This window comes from Lissotriton vulgaris, chromosome 2_1 (genome assembly GCF_964263255.1).
Source record: "Lissotriton vulgaris chromosome 2_1, aLisVul1.2, whole genome shotgun sequence".
Lineage (NCBI taxonomy): Eukaryota > Metazoa > Chordata > Amphibia > Caudata > Salamandridae > Lissotriton > Lissotriton vulgaris.
In genome coordinates this window covers 409,776,118-409,791,774 of record NC_141687.1, presented here as the reverse complement: position 1 = coordinate 409,791,774, position 15,657 = coordinate 409,776,118, and the positions used below count along the sequence as shown (strand labels likewise).

At 42.3% G+C, this 15,657-nt stretch overlaps 1 protein-coding gene across 1 annotated transcript in view; it reads right to left on the bottom strand.

Moving 5' to 3' along the window:
- Positions 1-15,657, bottom strand: part of ICOS (inducible T cell costimulator) — a 105,821-nt gene that overhangs the window by 54,651 nt on the left and 35,513 nt on the right. The window contains exon 2 of the mRNA XM_086955301.1: positions 12,500-12,850. Coding sequence (XP_086811427.1) covers positions 12,500-12,850 — 351 coding nt within the window. The remainder of the gene's footprint in view (positions 1-12,499; positions 12,851-15,657) is intronic.

Sequence of the window (15,657 nt, the reverse complement as noted above, 5' to 3'; positions counted from 1 at the left end):
GGTTATGATTTCTATACCTATAGGATATGGTGATTTATACCTATATAAAGGCATGAATCGGGAAAATTACAATAGGGTCCTAAAATGATACACAACACCCACTCCACGTTATCATGTTCTTCTAAGTTCAAGCACTAAAACATATAATCGAGAGCATGTGTTTATAACCCCCAAAAAATCATATAAAATGCATTTGAAATGGATGCACACGGAAAAAATGAGCATTTTGTACAGTACTCATTTAAAGGCAATGATTTCATTGTAAGCATATAATATGATATGATATATGATATGATATAATGCTAACCGAATGAATCCCAAAATTTAAATTTATGAAATGGGTCTAGATACAGACCATCCCATAGCAGAAAATACAAACTAGTCTGATTTGTGTATTGGGTTAATATTTTTTCAAGGAAGTAGTCAAAGAATTCTTGTTCTCTAAGAATAGTTCTACTTTAAGCAGATTACTTTGTGCCAAAGTTCAGTCTGTTTTGGAAAAAAATCCAATAAATCTGTAGTGGAAATAGATTTTCAAACTTTGGAAGCTTTTGTTTTGTAAAATTGAAGGTCGAATTTCAGAGTTTCAAAAGAACGCTGTGTGATAATTTCAAAAGTTATTCTCGGTGTCAGGAGAAAACATTAAGTCATCAAGGCTGGCAAAGAAATTGTCTACCATAGTAGGTGAAAGTTTGACCACTTCATTAAGAAGGTCAATTGTGCACAGATGTGAAGCATCGCCATCAGCATCAGCCGCATTAGCAATGTTCATAGCAGATGGTACCTGTGTGCCTGTCGGTCCGCGTATCTCACCTCCGGTTGGATTTGCCGGGGAGATCTCAACGAATGCCTTCATTAGAATTGGTAGCCGTTGGGTTGCAACACAACACATGAGCCGGACCCAGTAATGCATCAGCATCCGTTGGCATAGCCGATGGTAAAGTTAGACAGAAATCTAACACGCCTTCCTCTCCACAAACCAGGCATCGTAGAACAGGTAAGATGCAATCTTGCCAGATTGGTCTGAATGACAGGAACCATTTGGTATTCATATCTCTTAAATGATCTAAGCCAAGGATCTGTGTTATTCTGTCACGACTCACGATACTGCATGGCCAGGAGAGCATTCTCCATGGTAATTTGAGTATCGCTGGTGGCCATATTTGCCATAACGGAGCAGGAGGAAGAAAAACAGTATCCCTGCTACGAGTCCCAAAATGATAGGCAGGCCGCCGAACACAGAGTGTACAAAAATAGGAAAAATGCCCAGGACTGCTTCAAATGGTGCTAACAGTCCTGAAAAAATCGTCTTAAATACATGTGAAATACCGCTGGTATCAGACATGTTAAAGATACGACCTAAAATTTCTGTGAAATATATTGGGCAGTTTGTTGATAATAAGGCATGTATCTCTGCAGAGGACCTTGCAACTTGCAGATCATACGTCTCTCTGGACGGAGTCAGTGGCACAGTTTTTTGCAAAAGAATGGCTTTCATTCTGCTTAAAGTATCAATTCGCAAAGAAGAGATGTTCAGTGAAGCCATAGTGACGACTCCCCGTCTGTCTTGGTTTTAGGAAACAATACTTGCATACAACAAGTGACCCTGACTGACACAGTAACGAGATAGCCTATTCCTGGCATCATTCCACAACAGCTGTGATCATTTAACATAATGTAGCTACCATTGGAAAGCTGCCTGAAAATTGGATCTATCACCGCTTTGGGCGAACCCTGCAGGTGGCAAGAAAGGTTATTGGAAGAACCCTCACAGGCTCCGTGTAAATTAATACCTTGACATAACAGTGTAACGCTTAGTGAGTTTTTACAATTTTTACCACTAAGAAATACCTCCTTTCCGCCACTCCAACATTTATGTGTGTATGGTAAATCCCAGGTCTACTTAATGTATTCTCTACCCAACCTTTCATACAGGCCTGCTGGTATGTGTTCTAAGCAATACTGAAACTGAAAAATCGTCACTGATATCGTGATGGTGCCATGTATTATCCATTCAACTGATGCTTTCTCAGAAACGGTCAATGGTAATCTCTCCAGTTTTTCTATGCTCAGCACCGTATAGTCTGCTCCCTTCTGTGCTGACGAGATTTGTTTATCTGTAAGGTTAAACACAGTAAACAATGATGTAAGGTTGATTAAACGCCAAGGCACATAGCCAGAACGAAGGTTTTGCAACGTCCAGCCTAATAGCATTATATAACGTAATTGAGACTGGCCATGTTGTAACATCAGCAAGTCATGTTTCATTATGTCTATGGCAGAGGATACAATGCGGTCCAAAGAATATATATACAGAGTTGTTAACCCATTGTCAACTACACAGAGTGATTTCTTTAAATTAATATGATCAATTTCTCGTATTCTTTCAGCTGTTTCCATTTGCGTGACTTTACATGCTTCATTGTATGCAGCGTATATACCGGCGTATATGAAATGTTTATGACGTGGATTACGAGGTCTCAGTAAGAATTCACATAAATCAACACCATCTTTAAGCAAAGATAAGTGTTTTTTTTTCTGGAAGTGTAGATTTCTGCAGCCACTCAAGGCATAGTTTTCCTACACTATAAGTTATTATCCCTGGATGTTGTCTTTGGATATATCTTGGATCTGGCCGAGTTACTGTGAACCCTTGTTTCTTGTTCAGGAATCTATCTTGACAGTTATTCGTGTCTATGGGCCAGATTAACCATTTTTTCCATTCAGGATTTGTTCTGTTTTGTTGTAGAATATAATTTAAGTCTACCTCCTCATCCGAAGTTAAATTACTATTAGGTGTGGGATTAGGTATGGACGGTTTGTTTAAATCTTTTGTCTTAGCAATGCCAAGACAAGATGTCTGTTGAATAGTGTCATTTAAAAACATCATTTGTTCTGGGATGATGCAGGCTCTAAACAATGCTTCTAAACCTTGTATCTGCCAGTCTTTTGTGCCCCAAACAGTTTTTGTCTCAATGTTGTCTTTCCAAAAGTCAAAGCCTAAGGTGGACAATTGAGCATAAAAGGCTGCAGAATACAGTTGTTTAGTATTTGTCAACATACTTTTCATGCCTGTCTTATTCACATTTTTAAAGTAAAAACTTTCTGGGTTTGTAACATTAAAACCTGTAAAATATGGAAATTTTCTAATAAATGTTTTAGAACTACCTTTTGGAGGTGTTGGGCAATATTCCCATTGATTATAAGTAAAAACATTTCTAGGGTTTGCAGATTTGTGCAAGTAATGATGACCAAAATGATTAAAACAATATCTTTCTTCATAATTTGATGAACCTTCTAAGTATTCATGTTTTGTAAATTTAACTGACATTTCTAAGTCTGCCATCATATCATTAACAGTTTCAAAGTCCCAATCATCAGAAAATGTGCTGGGTGAAACAAAATCACTCAAGTAAACCTTAAATTGGTGTGGAATTTTCAGCAGCTCGACAGGGCCATAAATGTCATAGTCAGTTGTATCCCAAGCTATTTCACCAGGTAGAGGAACCGCTGTGATGTTCACTGATGACAGGTCTCGTTGTTCACGATGAGATGATTTGTGTGGCTCTTGGAGCACGTTGATGTTCTTACTTGCTGTGTCCATTTTAATGTGTTTTCCATCTATCAGCTTTCCCAAACTTAAAACAAGAATGAGCCATAGCAGGAGATACAATACACCTAATTCAATCCAAAATTCAACCCATGGTGAAACCAGATATGTCTTTGCAAGCTCTTGACCAAGTTCCGTTAATTTTTCCTTGAAAGTTTTATTTGCTGGCGTAGTTTCAGGTGGGATTCTCAGAAAAGTTATCAAAGTTGATAAAATAGCCAGAGGCAGTTCTGTCAATAGTTGGTATTGCATCCGGATTCTTTGAAATCACTAGAGTTGCTTGTTCCCGTGACATGTTTGTATAGTCAGATGCTACATCATTGTAGATGGGAGTTTCTTGACGAACTGTTATTTGGGTTTCAAGAGGCACAAGTTCCATGGCTTTGTTGCATAGTCCTTCTTTTCTTACTTTTGAATCTTCAAAGGTGATGAGTCTTTCAGTTTGAACTTCTTGGATGGTAGCAAGATTTGGTCGTCTGCTACATCTTGGTAGCCCACTGGGCCTACTACTTATTATCGGCCACATGGTGTGGTTTTACCAGGTCAATTGATACAGACCGGTTCTCCTTTCTTCTAGCAAGGGGCGGCAGTAGCACAGTTCTTGATCCGTGGATTGCTAGTACAGGTGCTAGTTTTCTGTAAGAAGGTTCAAACTCCTTCTTGTCTGCTATTTTCTCCCTGACCAGATCCCCAATCTTTGGAATCCAGACAGGTCTTGCTGGGACAGGTGGTTTTTCTTCAGTGGTCGTTGGCTTTTCGCTGGTGTTGCTTAGACTTCTTCTTGTTTCATTTAAGTCCTGTAAAACAGCCAAACGATCTTTGATATCAAAGGGTTTTTGTTCCACCACTGAAGTGTGACGATCGAGGTCTTCAACCAACATTCTAGTACCAAAAAGCATTTCATATGGAGTGATTCAACCCAGAGAATTTCTTGCAGGTTATTAAGACTATGTTGGACATTTATTAGATAATTGACCCACCCATCACCCAAAACTAATACCCTAGCTGTCATAGATGGCTTTATGTCATGGTTTTTTCTCTCCACAACCGAATTTCCCTCAGGATGGAATGGACTCGAAAACCGCATTGCAACGCCTAAGCTGGCCATGGCCTCCTTGTAAGCCCTAGAGCTAAACACAGGACCCTGGTTAGAATGTAGCGTGCCGATTGCGTATGTGCCGATAAAGGCTCGCAAATCTTTTATAACAGTTTGGGCGTCAGCCGAGCACTGAGGCCACATCCAAATGAATCTTGAGCAGGGATCCACTGTGACCATGTTGTATTTATAGTTACCATCCCTCTGTAAGGGACCACAGTGGTCCAGGAAAACACATGCTAATGGTTTATCTGAAATTAGAAGGGGCGTCTGCGCCGAGCGTTTCACTGTTGAAACTTTCATTTTCTGGAAGATTTCACATTTCAAAACATAGTTTCTGGTTTGTTTCCTCATGTGCGGCCACCAGTATCATTGTTTTAATAATGAAACTGTGGAGAAATACCTGCGTGTGCAGAGGCAAGACCTTTGTGTGCTGCCAAAATTAGTCCTAATCTATGTTCCATGTTTGGGATTACTTTATCCCCGACTCCAGGGATTCGAGCAAAAAGAATAGTATTTGCATCAGTTATGTATGAGTACTTGAGTGGAAAGCCTTTTGGTAATGTTTTGCCACTGTCCTTTATTGAAGCATTGACAGCTTGCATTACTTCGCTGTCTATTTTGGTTTTTGAACGAGTAATTGCAGCTACGGAAGCCGTTTGCACAGCTGCCTTCATGGCTTCATCAGCCAATGAATTACCTTCAACGTGAATGCCATCACGCTGATGACTCAGTGTATGGAACACGTGAGTCTTTTGTAGTTCTTTCTGCAAAAGAACTACTTGTTCCCAAAGCATTTTATGCTTGATGTGCCACCTTTTGAGTCTTTAAAACCATTTTAAACCCAGTTCTGCAGATATTCATTGTAAGACTGGACGCAGTAATGCGAATCGCACACTATGAGTGTGGGGAATTCGCGATCTGTATTTTCAAGCGCCATTTTGAAAGCTTGGAGTTCAGCTCGCTGAGCTGCACAGTCTCCTAGAGATTGAGTTTTTCTGAACATCGGTCTGAATTTACCATCGCGCCAGCGACTTTTAACAATCGCGCACGCTGCATTTTAAGCTTGTTTACCCCCAATCGTGGGCTGTGCTGATCCGTCTGTATATATTATACAAGAGGTAGAATTTCAGTAGACAGAGGACATTCTTGTTCATATTGGAGAAATTCTTGTGTCTTCAAGTAAGGGTCAAAAACGTATTTAACGTCTGTTGCAGCAAGAGAATTAACCCATTGTATCCATCTCGGATGTAGAGCTTTTGCATTTGGAATGCTAGCCTTTGTCACTGCCTCTAAGGCAGGTACAGGTGTAACAACTTTTATGCGTTTACCCTGCGCGAGGGCTCTCTCCTTTGCTACAGCAGTCTGAACCGCTGTCAGAATTCATTCTGTTGAAGTAAATATCATTTCAGCTTGTGTCTACAAGTTTGATTTGTAATCTTTTGGTACCTTTTCACCTTCATTAAAGGGTAGGTATGTCAATCCGCATCTCCCTGGGATGATTCAGATTGCAAGGTTGTGTACATTGTCTCGTGTTTGTAAGTGTGTTGTTGCCAACATGTCAGTTTGTACATGTCTTTGCCTTATCATCTATGTATTGAACAACACTATCATAAATTTCGCAAAGATTTAAAAACTTGGCTCTTTAATCAATAGGCCCATCTCCCTTACTGTCTCATCTGTTTTCTCACCCTTCTGCGATTCTAGCGCCGGGAAACCTTTGGGTAGCTGTCGCGCTGTACAAATGCAATAAAAAAAAGGTACTGAACGCAAAAGTTCTGCATGTTTTTGAGTCCAAGTAGTAGGTTTAAAATCCGGTTTTATTAGTTCATAGAGAGGTTTAACCCTTTCTGCGTAATTCAGAATGTAAGTTCTTCTGAAGTTTAGGAATCCTAGGATTGACTGTAAGTTTTTCAGCATTTTTGGAGGTTGGAGCAGCGCATATTTCTCTAGAAAGTTTTCTGCCAGGCTTTTGCTTTCACTTGAAAGTTCGTATCCGAAGAATAGGACGTTGAGGTGGGCAATTCTTTATTTTTTAAAGTTGAATTTATACCCTTCAGAGGTGAATCCAAGGATTATTGTGTTCACCCTGTTCAAGTGCCTGTCCAAGTCATCATCTATAAGATAGATGTCATCGACATAAGATAATGCCTCATCATCTTATGTTTGTATTAACTCTGTTACTCTGGCTAAAAATAATCCAGGACTGTTCTTGAATCCCTGGAGGAGACGACAAAAGTGTTGCTGTGTCTCCATTATTGAGAAAGCGGTCAAGTACCTGCTTTCAGGTGCAATGTTTTGACAGAAGAAACCGTTTGAAATATCTAATGTAGTTTTATATTTTTTGTGAACTATGTTATTCATCAGTGCTGCACTGTGTGCATTTTGTACTGCAAAGGTTTTGCAGCAAGAGTTTAAATGTCTGTAATCCAAAACTAGACGATATGTGTTGTCTGGTTTGGAGACAGGAAACAAAGGATTGTTCATTGACGAGGTGCATGTTTCAATCACCCCCTGGTATTTAAGTTGATCTAAGATCTCCCTGACTTGTTTTTTAGCTCCCTGTTTTACTGGATACTGCCTCTGAGCAGTAGGTTGATTTTTCAACTGGAGTTTATGGTGAGGAGAGTCCTCATCCCATCCCACATGATTTTTATATAATGCTGGAGCCTGTGCCACAGCCCATTTTCTGGCATAGGTGTATTATTTATGAATAGAAGTATGATTAGAGAAGGCTGGCATAATTATCTCTTCACCATGTGGGCACTCCCTGACAAATTCAGGTGGCTAGTCTTTTTCAGCTAGAAGAATGTCATAACCCTTGGATAGTTTTTCAGAAAAGAGTGCTTTTATTTTCCTAGTCCTTCTATCCGGAGTGTTACTTCATATAACTGGTGGGGTACACTAACCCTGGTGTCTGCAGTTTCAACATGAATGTTTTCATTCAGATCCACTGTCTCCAGATGATCTTTCAGGATCTTGCGAGCTATGGTGACCTCTGCTGCGCTGTCCAGCATTGTCTGGGCCCACTCCCAGTTCTTGAGTTGTGTCCTCAAGATCCTCGGCATGTCTGATTTTAATTCTTTCTACCTTCTTTTTGGAGAATTTAGTTTTCCTATTTTTTGGAACTTGCTAATCGTCTTTGGACTTCACGCGTTCTTCTTTGTGTTCTGATCATCCTCTTCTTTCGGATTTCTGCTAGGAAGTCTGAAAGGTACCAGAGGAACGTGTATCAGTATCTTGATATCTATCAGGTTTTCTTAAATTATCCCTATTTCTAAGGGTATACCTCTTTTCGGAGTGCTCCTTTTGAGAAGATCTACCTATGGATTGAGAAAGCTTCTCTTTAGGAAGTGACTGTCTACTATTTTCCCATTTCTTTTTAGGAGTAGTTAGATTATTTTTGATAAAAACTTTTTCAGGATTTTCTGTTAGTTCGAGCTTTACAGGTTTCCCTCCCAAACTATCTCTACCTAGTTCTTCATATAATTTTTCAGTAATTCTGGCAAGTTCATACGGTTGCTCAGTAATATCGAGTTCTTTGAATTTTTGGCGGATATCCACGGATGCTGCTTCACCTTTAATGTTAGCTAATAAAATAGCTGAGACCTGTTTGAAATCTTTCAGTAATTTCATACCAAGATTCAAGGCTGGTTCTGGACCGTATTCATTTTGAATCTGTATCAGAACGTCTGGTATCACCACCATAGACGGGACACCATGTGTTTTTGTGTAAATTGGAGCAAAGACTGTACCCCAAGTGTCACAGTCCTCCACGTGTGGTGCAATCCCCCGTGGTAAACAGATTGTTAGAATCCTGTATTTCTCATGAGGTGTACTATCAGGAAATACTGCCTCTATTTTAGTAATTTGTTTTGAGCTAACCAGAACGGAATTTGTTCCATTTTTGCGGGTAATTTGCCAATGACTGATTGTATAGTCTGTGGTATAATTTTGTTTGTGTTGCCCTGGTGAGGGGTGTGCTGTGGAATTCTTATTGTAGGTTGGACTGTTAAAGTCTGCATGACATTTTGTACCAATTGTCTATGTATTTTAATTCATTGTTTTAACTGAGCTAACAGTTCTGGATCTGTCATTTGTTCTATGGCAGGATGTGGTGTATAGCTGGCTAGTACCGGCCATGTTGCTCCTGGTCTACCTAGTGGACCGAGCCTGGTAATGTGATTTTGATGTTGTAGTCGCCTTTAAACCAGAGCTGATACTCTTGGTAATTTAGTGGAATTTCAACGTCCTCGAAAGGAACACATTCCGCTGGATGTTCCTCAATCTTGTAGAAGTGGAACACATGAGTTGATGGATTTGCTTGTGGAAAGACAATCCATGAATAGAATACCTCTGTCTGCCGATATTCATGTGCCACTATGACGAATATAACCGTACCACCTCTTGTTGATAGGCCAATTTCTATAAGCTTTATAGCTCTGGCTTTTCTTACCTTTTCCGGGATGATTATCGCATCCTCATGTGTGATATGTGATAAGGAACTTTTATAGCGCGCTATCACTCCGAGGAGCATCTTGGCGCTTTTGACTTGTGTATTCCAGATAGTGAGAGTTGTAATACTCTCATCGTCTTCATTAAACCCTGTAACGTCTAAACCCGGTTGGGCTGCTGCAGCTCCACCGGTTGCTTTGTTGTCGTTATTCAACATTGTTTAATGAAAGTTTTTGCAGAGCAGGTTTCAAGGAAATAAAGATAAGGTGCACAATATTTTGGAACACTGTATCCTTCAACGATGAACAAAACCAAAACTAATACATATAATTTTTTTTTCTACTCAGTTTAAGGCAGATTTTTTATCCTTTTAACTCACTCCAGACGTCTATTGGAGTTTTTACGGGAAAAAGGGGTCTTTGTGAAAAGCACGACTGAGTTATTCTAGTATATAGCATTAAATTAGTTGGGCGCCATGTAGTGTAGTTCCTATATTCCCAATAGGCTCTGCGCATTGGAATAATATATCCTATAGTTTAGACGTAGGACTGAGGTCGACTAGGTCTCTATCGAATATATTAGACTTAATTGTGAGTGCCAGCTAGCTCAGAGGTCACTAGAAACTTTCTCGAATTCACAAGAAGGGATTAGTTTCTGACAACAGCATAAACATGACAACTTTGTTTCCCCAAGATAACACTGTTCTTCAGAGTCGTGGAAACAATAGATAGATATTTCACTCAGTCACTCGTGCATGCTTCATTTCACCAGAGTTGCAGAGAAATAGATAGACGGGTGTTTTCAATAAAAAGGTTTTATTGAACAGTCTGCTTTCTCAAGCATAAGAAATTAACTGCTACAATCGTAAAACTGGTTGGAAAATATAATGCTTACAGTATAAAGAGTAGAACAAAATAATACTGTAAGAGCATTGTATGGTTCCTAAAAGATAGATAAATACACACATAAATACCAGAGGCTAAAAGTACTCAACTGGTGCTTCTAAAATACGCCTACCCGATGTACCTAACCTAAGCTTTGTACGAGGGAAGAAGTAAGTGAGGTGTAGCATGAATGTAGTATTCTTTTGCCAAGAATCTGTCCAAGATTTCTCCTAGGGCCAGATGTAGGTAGGCATTTACCGGTCGGTAACGGCCGAATTCGGCCGTTACCGACCGGTAAATGCAATTTGAGATGTAGGGCCCTGTATTTTACAGAATCGGTAATTTTACCGATCGGTAAATTTACCGATTCTGTAAAATACCGAATCGGTATTTTTTCCGATTCGGTAAAATTGATATGTAGGTGGGACTCTTCTGAGTCCCACAAGCATTACAGAATCGGTATTGTACCATCAAATACTATTTGATGGTAAAATACCGATTCTGGTGTGCATGCACATGTGTGCATGCACACCTGTGCCATATGACAGGCAGACCTGCCCTTAGGGCAGGTATGCCTGCCACATGGCCCCCGAACCTTTTTTGGGGGTGCTAGAGGGTGTCAAAGTGACACCCCCTGCACCCTTGTCAGAATCGGTATTTACCGATTCGGTAAATACCGACCGGTAATGCCCCATTCATTCCTATGGGCTTCAAAGCCCATAGGAATGAATGGGGCATTACCGGTCGGTATTTACCGAATCGGTAAATACAGATATTTACCGATTCGGTAAAAGGAACATCTGGATGTTCCTACATATCCACCCCTCAGATTTACCGATTTTTAATTACCGAATCGGTAAAATTCGGTAATTAAAAATCGGTAAATCTCATTTACCTACATCTGGCCCCTAATGTCTAATCAGCTCCGTACCTTGATTTGGAATGAAGAAGGTCAGGCTCAGGACTCGATTTCCCAACAACCCGCAAGGGTAGCCTGGAAACACTGGAGCTGGATTTCTCGGCAGGAGAAAAGACAGCGTCTCTCTCAGTGTGTCTGCTGGAGGGTCGGCTTCCTTCGGCACTTGATGTAGCAGGATGCGTTGGGCAAGTAGATAGTAGAACTGCTCGAAAACACCGTGTGTTTGTTATGTTATGTTATGTTAGTACAAATTTGTAGAGCGCACGTTCACCCCGGGGTTTCTTGGCACTGTGTACCGCTGGAGAACCCGTCCTGGCTTTCCCTGTGAGATGGTCCCTATTGGGCATCCCCAAGGTGAAGCCAGGCATCCCCGGCAGCGAGGGGGCCGTTGTGGAGATTAAGCAAGCTATTGCCCAAAGTTGCAGCATGGGACACATGGTTAGAGAGGCACCGAGGCGAGATTTATCGAGCACGCTGACATTGGTTCCGTACCTTGCCGCGTCGGGAATTGAACCCTGGTCCCGGGCCGATCTCTGCTTCTGGGTCTGCCCCCTCTAACCCATGGAGCCACACTTCTCCACTTTGCTTAGGCAATTGTGGGCATATTTATACCTTGAAGTTGCTGAATTTGATGTAAAGGTGGACATAATAACGTCATCAAAGAGTCTTAGTTCTTTGAAAACTCCATGAGTTCTTGGACAAGTCAGTTCTCGAGCAAGGGAAAGTCCATAGCTGCTGAAGCCGAGTTTTCCAAGAAATCGTTGTAGATTTTAGGAACTAGTGGAAGTAGCCCTGCCGTATTTGGACTGCATGAGCTATGCCTAAATATGGTTATGATTTCTTTGCCTTAATAAGGATATGGTGATTAATACCTATATAAGGGCATGAATCGGAAAAATTACAATAGGGTCCTAAAATGATACATAACAATCTCTATAGGTTCTTACTTCTTTGCACTGCACAATAGCCCACCCACAACAAGGAGTCAATTGCTTTCACACCTATAGCCAAGGAAGGGCCCCTGGCCTCCCTCCTGTCCATCCATGGATTTAGAAAGTTTTGCATTGGTGGAACATCATTCTCGGTATAGACGACCCTGATCTGGAACATCCATTAATAAACAGAAAATATCAGAGGCATGCAAATTCAGATGCAAAGATTTTACTGTATCAGACAAATTACTTTTCACCCAGCACCATGTCGACCAATAATTATATGGTATGTTTCCACAAGAGAGACGCTATAAACCCTATACTTTTCATCCTCAGTTGAGACAGAAATGCAGAGCTAACACTTGATTAGATCACTGATCCAAAACCCATTCTTGACACTCCATGCTTCGAACATAGGCCAGACCATCAAACCTCATTCTACAAAGTATACACAACAGATGAAGACTCCACTTACCCAACATCTACCACCCCGCCCATTCTATTATAGAGCTTCAATGACTATTCTGTATTATAGAGCACTATGCAAATATTACAGCTCAGCCCACGGCTATCTATACCCTTTTAGCTCGCTTCCTTACTTACCATGCACATACACATAGGTTGTGCTTAAATTTGTATTCCTGTAAGGAGGAGGGTAAAAAATCTCCACGTGGCAGATATAATAATCATTGTGATTTTTATCCAGCTTGGTCAGAATGAAAGATACGCTGTTGGTGGACCTTTGCACTCCACAGTGAGTCCCACCCTGACCAGGATCGATCTCGGTTTTGTTCTTTGTCCAGGCGACAGTACAGACAGGCTCCTGATGATTTTCCTTGCGAAGAGTTAATTTGAAGACTGCATCCATCCTGTCAGGAACTGGTTTGCAAGGCAGGTGGAGCTCCCCATTGCGGAAAGCTACCAGCACAGATGGTCTGGAGCCTTCATGTTGGGCTGCAAAAAGATCAACACAGTTTACTTTGACTTAAAAGAATAGAGTGCCACCAAAGTTCATGCACAGTTCCTACTACCAAGACAGAATTGGGCGAATGTATTTAAGTATTTTCTTTGGAAGATTTACCATGTATCGTGTGCAATTCCTTTTTTCCCTTTTAACAGGTTCCTTCCCAATTTTTTTGCAATTTCTCAGACTTTGAAATTCTGATAATTCGATAGAGGTTGATAAAAAAATTTTTACTATATTGTGTATTACATATTCTTAATTTGGCGAGAATTCAACATAACATTTGTTAAAAATACAATAGCAATACCTGCACCGATGCACGTACTTGCGCCGGCCCCACCACTTGCAGATGACATCTGTCATTTGGTAGAAAATGGCACCGTCTGGCTAATGATGGTAGAGCCAGAGTGTAGCGGGGGTGAGCCGGCACTGAGCAAGGCTCAAGAAGAAGTAAGTGCTGCCAGAGTTGGGGATGAGTCGAGAAGCACAGTCGGCAGGCGCAGGTAATGTTAGTGCCGCAAAAACCTCTGTTAAGTGCAGAAGCGGCCGACATTAGGCCGGTGTGACTTGTGCCACCGGATGTCGGTTCCTGCAGCTGCCTGCCTAAACACCAGGGGGCAGATTTACTTTTCCTGGCGCATCCCTGCAAGTCAGCAGGGATGCACCAGGAAAGATGCGTGACGCAAGTTTACCCTTACGCCACCACAGATGTGCTGCATTTACAATACGGTACAAAAGGGGGTGGTGATGGACGAAGCATCTGAACCAATTAAATACTCACACCCAGTCAACAGATCTGGGTTTAATCCATCACCGTTCTTTAGCCGACTCTGCCACCCCAGTTCAGACATGGCTATATGCAAATCTGTCTGACCATGTGCCTCATTGGAACAGTCCAGCCGGAACTGCCCAGCCATGCCTTCCCTGGACCGGAAACAAGCTTCCGAGGACCGGTTTCTGGCATTACAGCCGTCTTCAGCCCGGCTTGCTTGAATCCAGTGGCAAAGTGAGCAAGGGACTCACGTCTGAGCATACCCTGCCAACTTATGGCGAACAAAGCGGTACAAAAGGGGGTGGTGATGGACGGAGCATCTGAACCAATCAAAACTCACACCCAGTCAACAGATCTGGGTTTAATCCATCACCGTTCTTTATCCCACTCTGCAACTTCAGTTCAGACATGGCCCTATGCAAATCAGTCCGACCCTGTGCCTCATGGGAACAGTCCAGCCCGAACTGCCAAGCCATGCCTTCCCTGGACCGGAAACAAGCTTCCGAGGACCGGTTTCTGGCATTACAGCCGTCTTCAGCCCGGCTTGCTTGAATCCAGTGGCAAAGTGAGCAAGGGACTCACGTCTGAGCATACCCTGCCAACTTATGGCGAACAAAGCGGTACAAAAGGGGGTGGTGATGGACGGAGCATCTGAACCAATCAAAAACTCACACCCAGTCAACAGATCTGGGTTTAATCCATCACCGTTCTTTAGCCCACTCTGCCACTCCAGATCAGACATCATCATATGCAAATCAGTCCGACCCTGTGCCTCATGGGAACAGTCCAGCCCGAACTGCCAAGCCATGCCTTCCCTGGACCTGAAACAAGCTTCAGAAGACCGGTTTCTGGCATTACAGCCATCTTCAGCCTGGCTTGCTTGAATCGAGTGGCAAATTGAGCAAGGGACTCACGTCTGAGCATACCCTGCCAACTTATGCCGAACAAAGCGGTACAAAAGGGGGCGATGATGGACGGAGCATCTGAACCAATCAAAAACTCACACCCAGTCAACATATCTGGGTTTAATCCATCACCGTTCTTTAGCCCACTCTGCCACCCAGTTCAGACATGGCCATATGCAAATCAGTCTGACCCTGTGCCTCATGGGAACAGTCCATCCCGAACTGCCAAGTCATGCCTTCCCTGGACCGGAAACAAGCTTCAGAGGACCGGTTTCTGGCATTACAGCCATCTTCAGCCCGGTTTGCTTTAATCCAGTGGCAAATTGAGCAAGGGACTCACGTCTGAGCATACCCTGCCAACTTATGGCGAACAAATTGGTACAAAAGGGGGTGGTGATGGACGCAGCATCTGAACAAATCAAAAACTCACACCTAGTCAACAGATCTGGGTTTAATCCATCACCGTTCTTTAGCCCACTCTGCCACCCCAGTTCAGACATGCCTATATGCAAATCAGTCTGACCCTGTGCCTCATGGGAACAGTCCAGCCCAAACTGCCAAGCCATGCCTTCCCTGGACCGGAACCAAGCTTCAGAGGACTGGTTTCTGGCATTATAGCTGTCTTCAGCCCGGCTTGCTTGAATCCAGTGGCAAAGTGACCAAGGGACTCACGTCTGAGCATACCCTGCCAACTTATGGCGAACAAAGCGGTACAAAAGGGGGTGGTGATGGACGGAGCATCTGAACCATCACCATTCTTTAGCCCACTCTGGTTAACCGTCCATCACCACCCTCTTTTTTACCTCAAGCCTCAAGGCTCTATGAAAGAGTTGCGCTACTAAAAGACTCATTTTGTAGCCATTACTGGCCTTCTGGTAAATATTCAGAGGCAAATTAAAAATGTTCAGGACTTACCTGGACTGACAAGCAACCTATATAACATGCGCAATCACAGAGCTATGGTCTTTCAGTAGCGCAACTCTTCCATAGAGCCTTGAGGAAGTCACTGGATGTGACGAAACATGTATCGCCTGTTCTCGTTCTCTGTTCCCTTGAATCAACCGCTTTCTCCGGGGGGAAAACTGTGGCTCTTTGCTTTTCAATTGCGGACATATCGCAG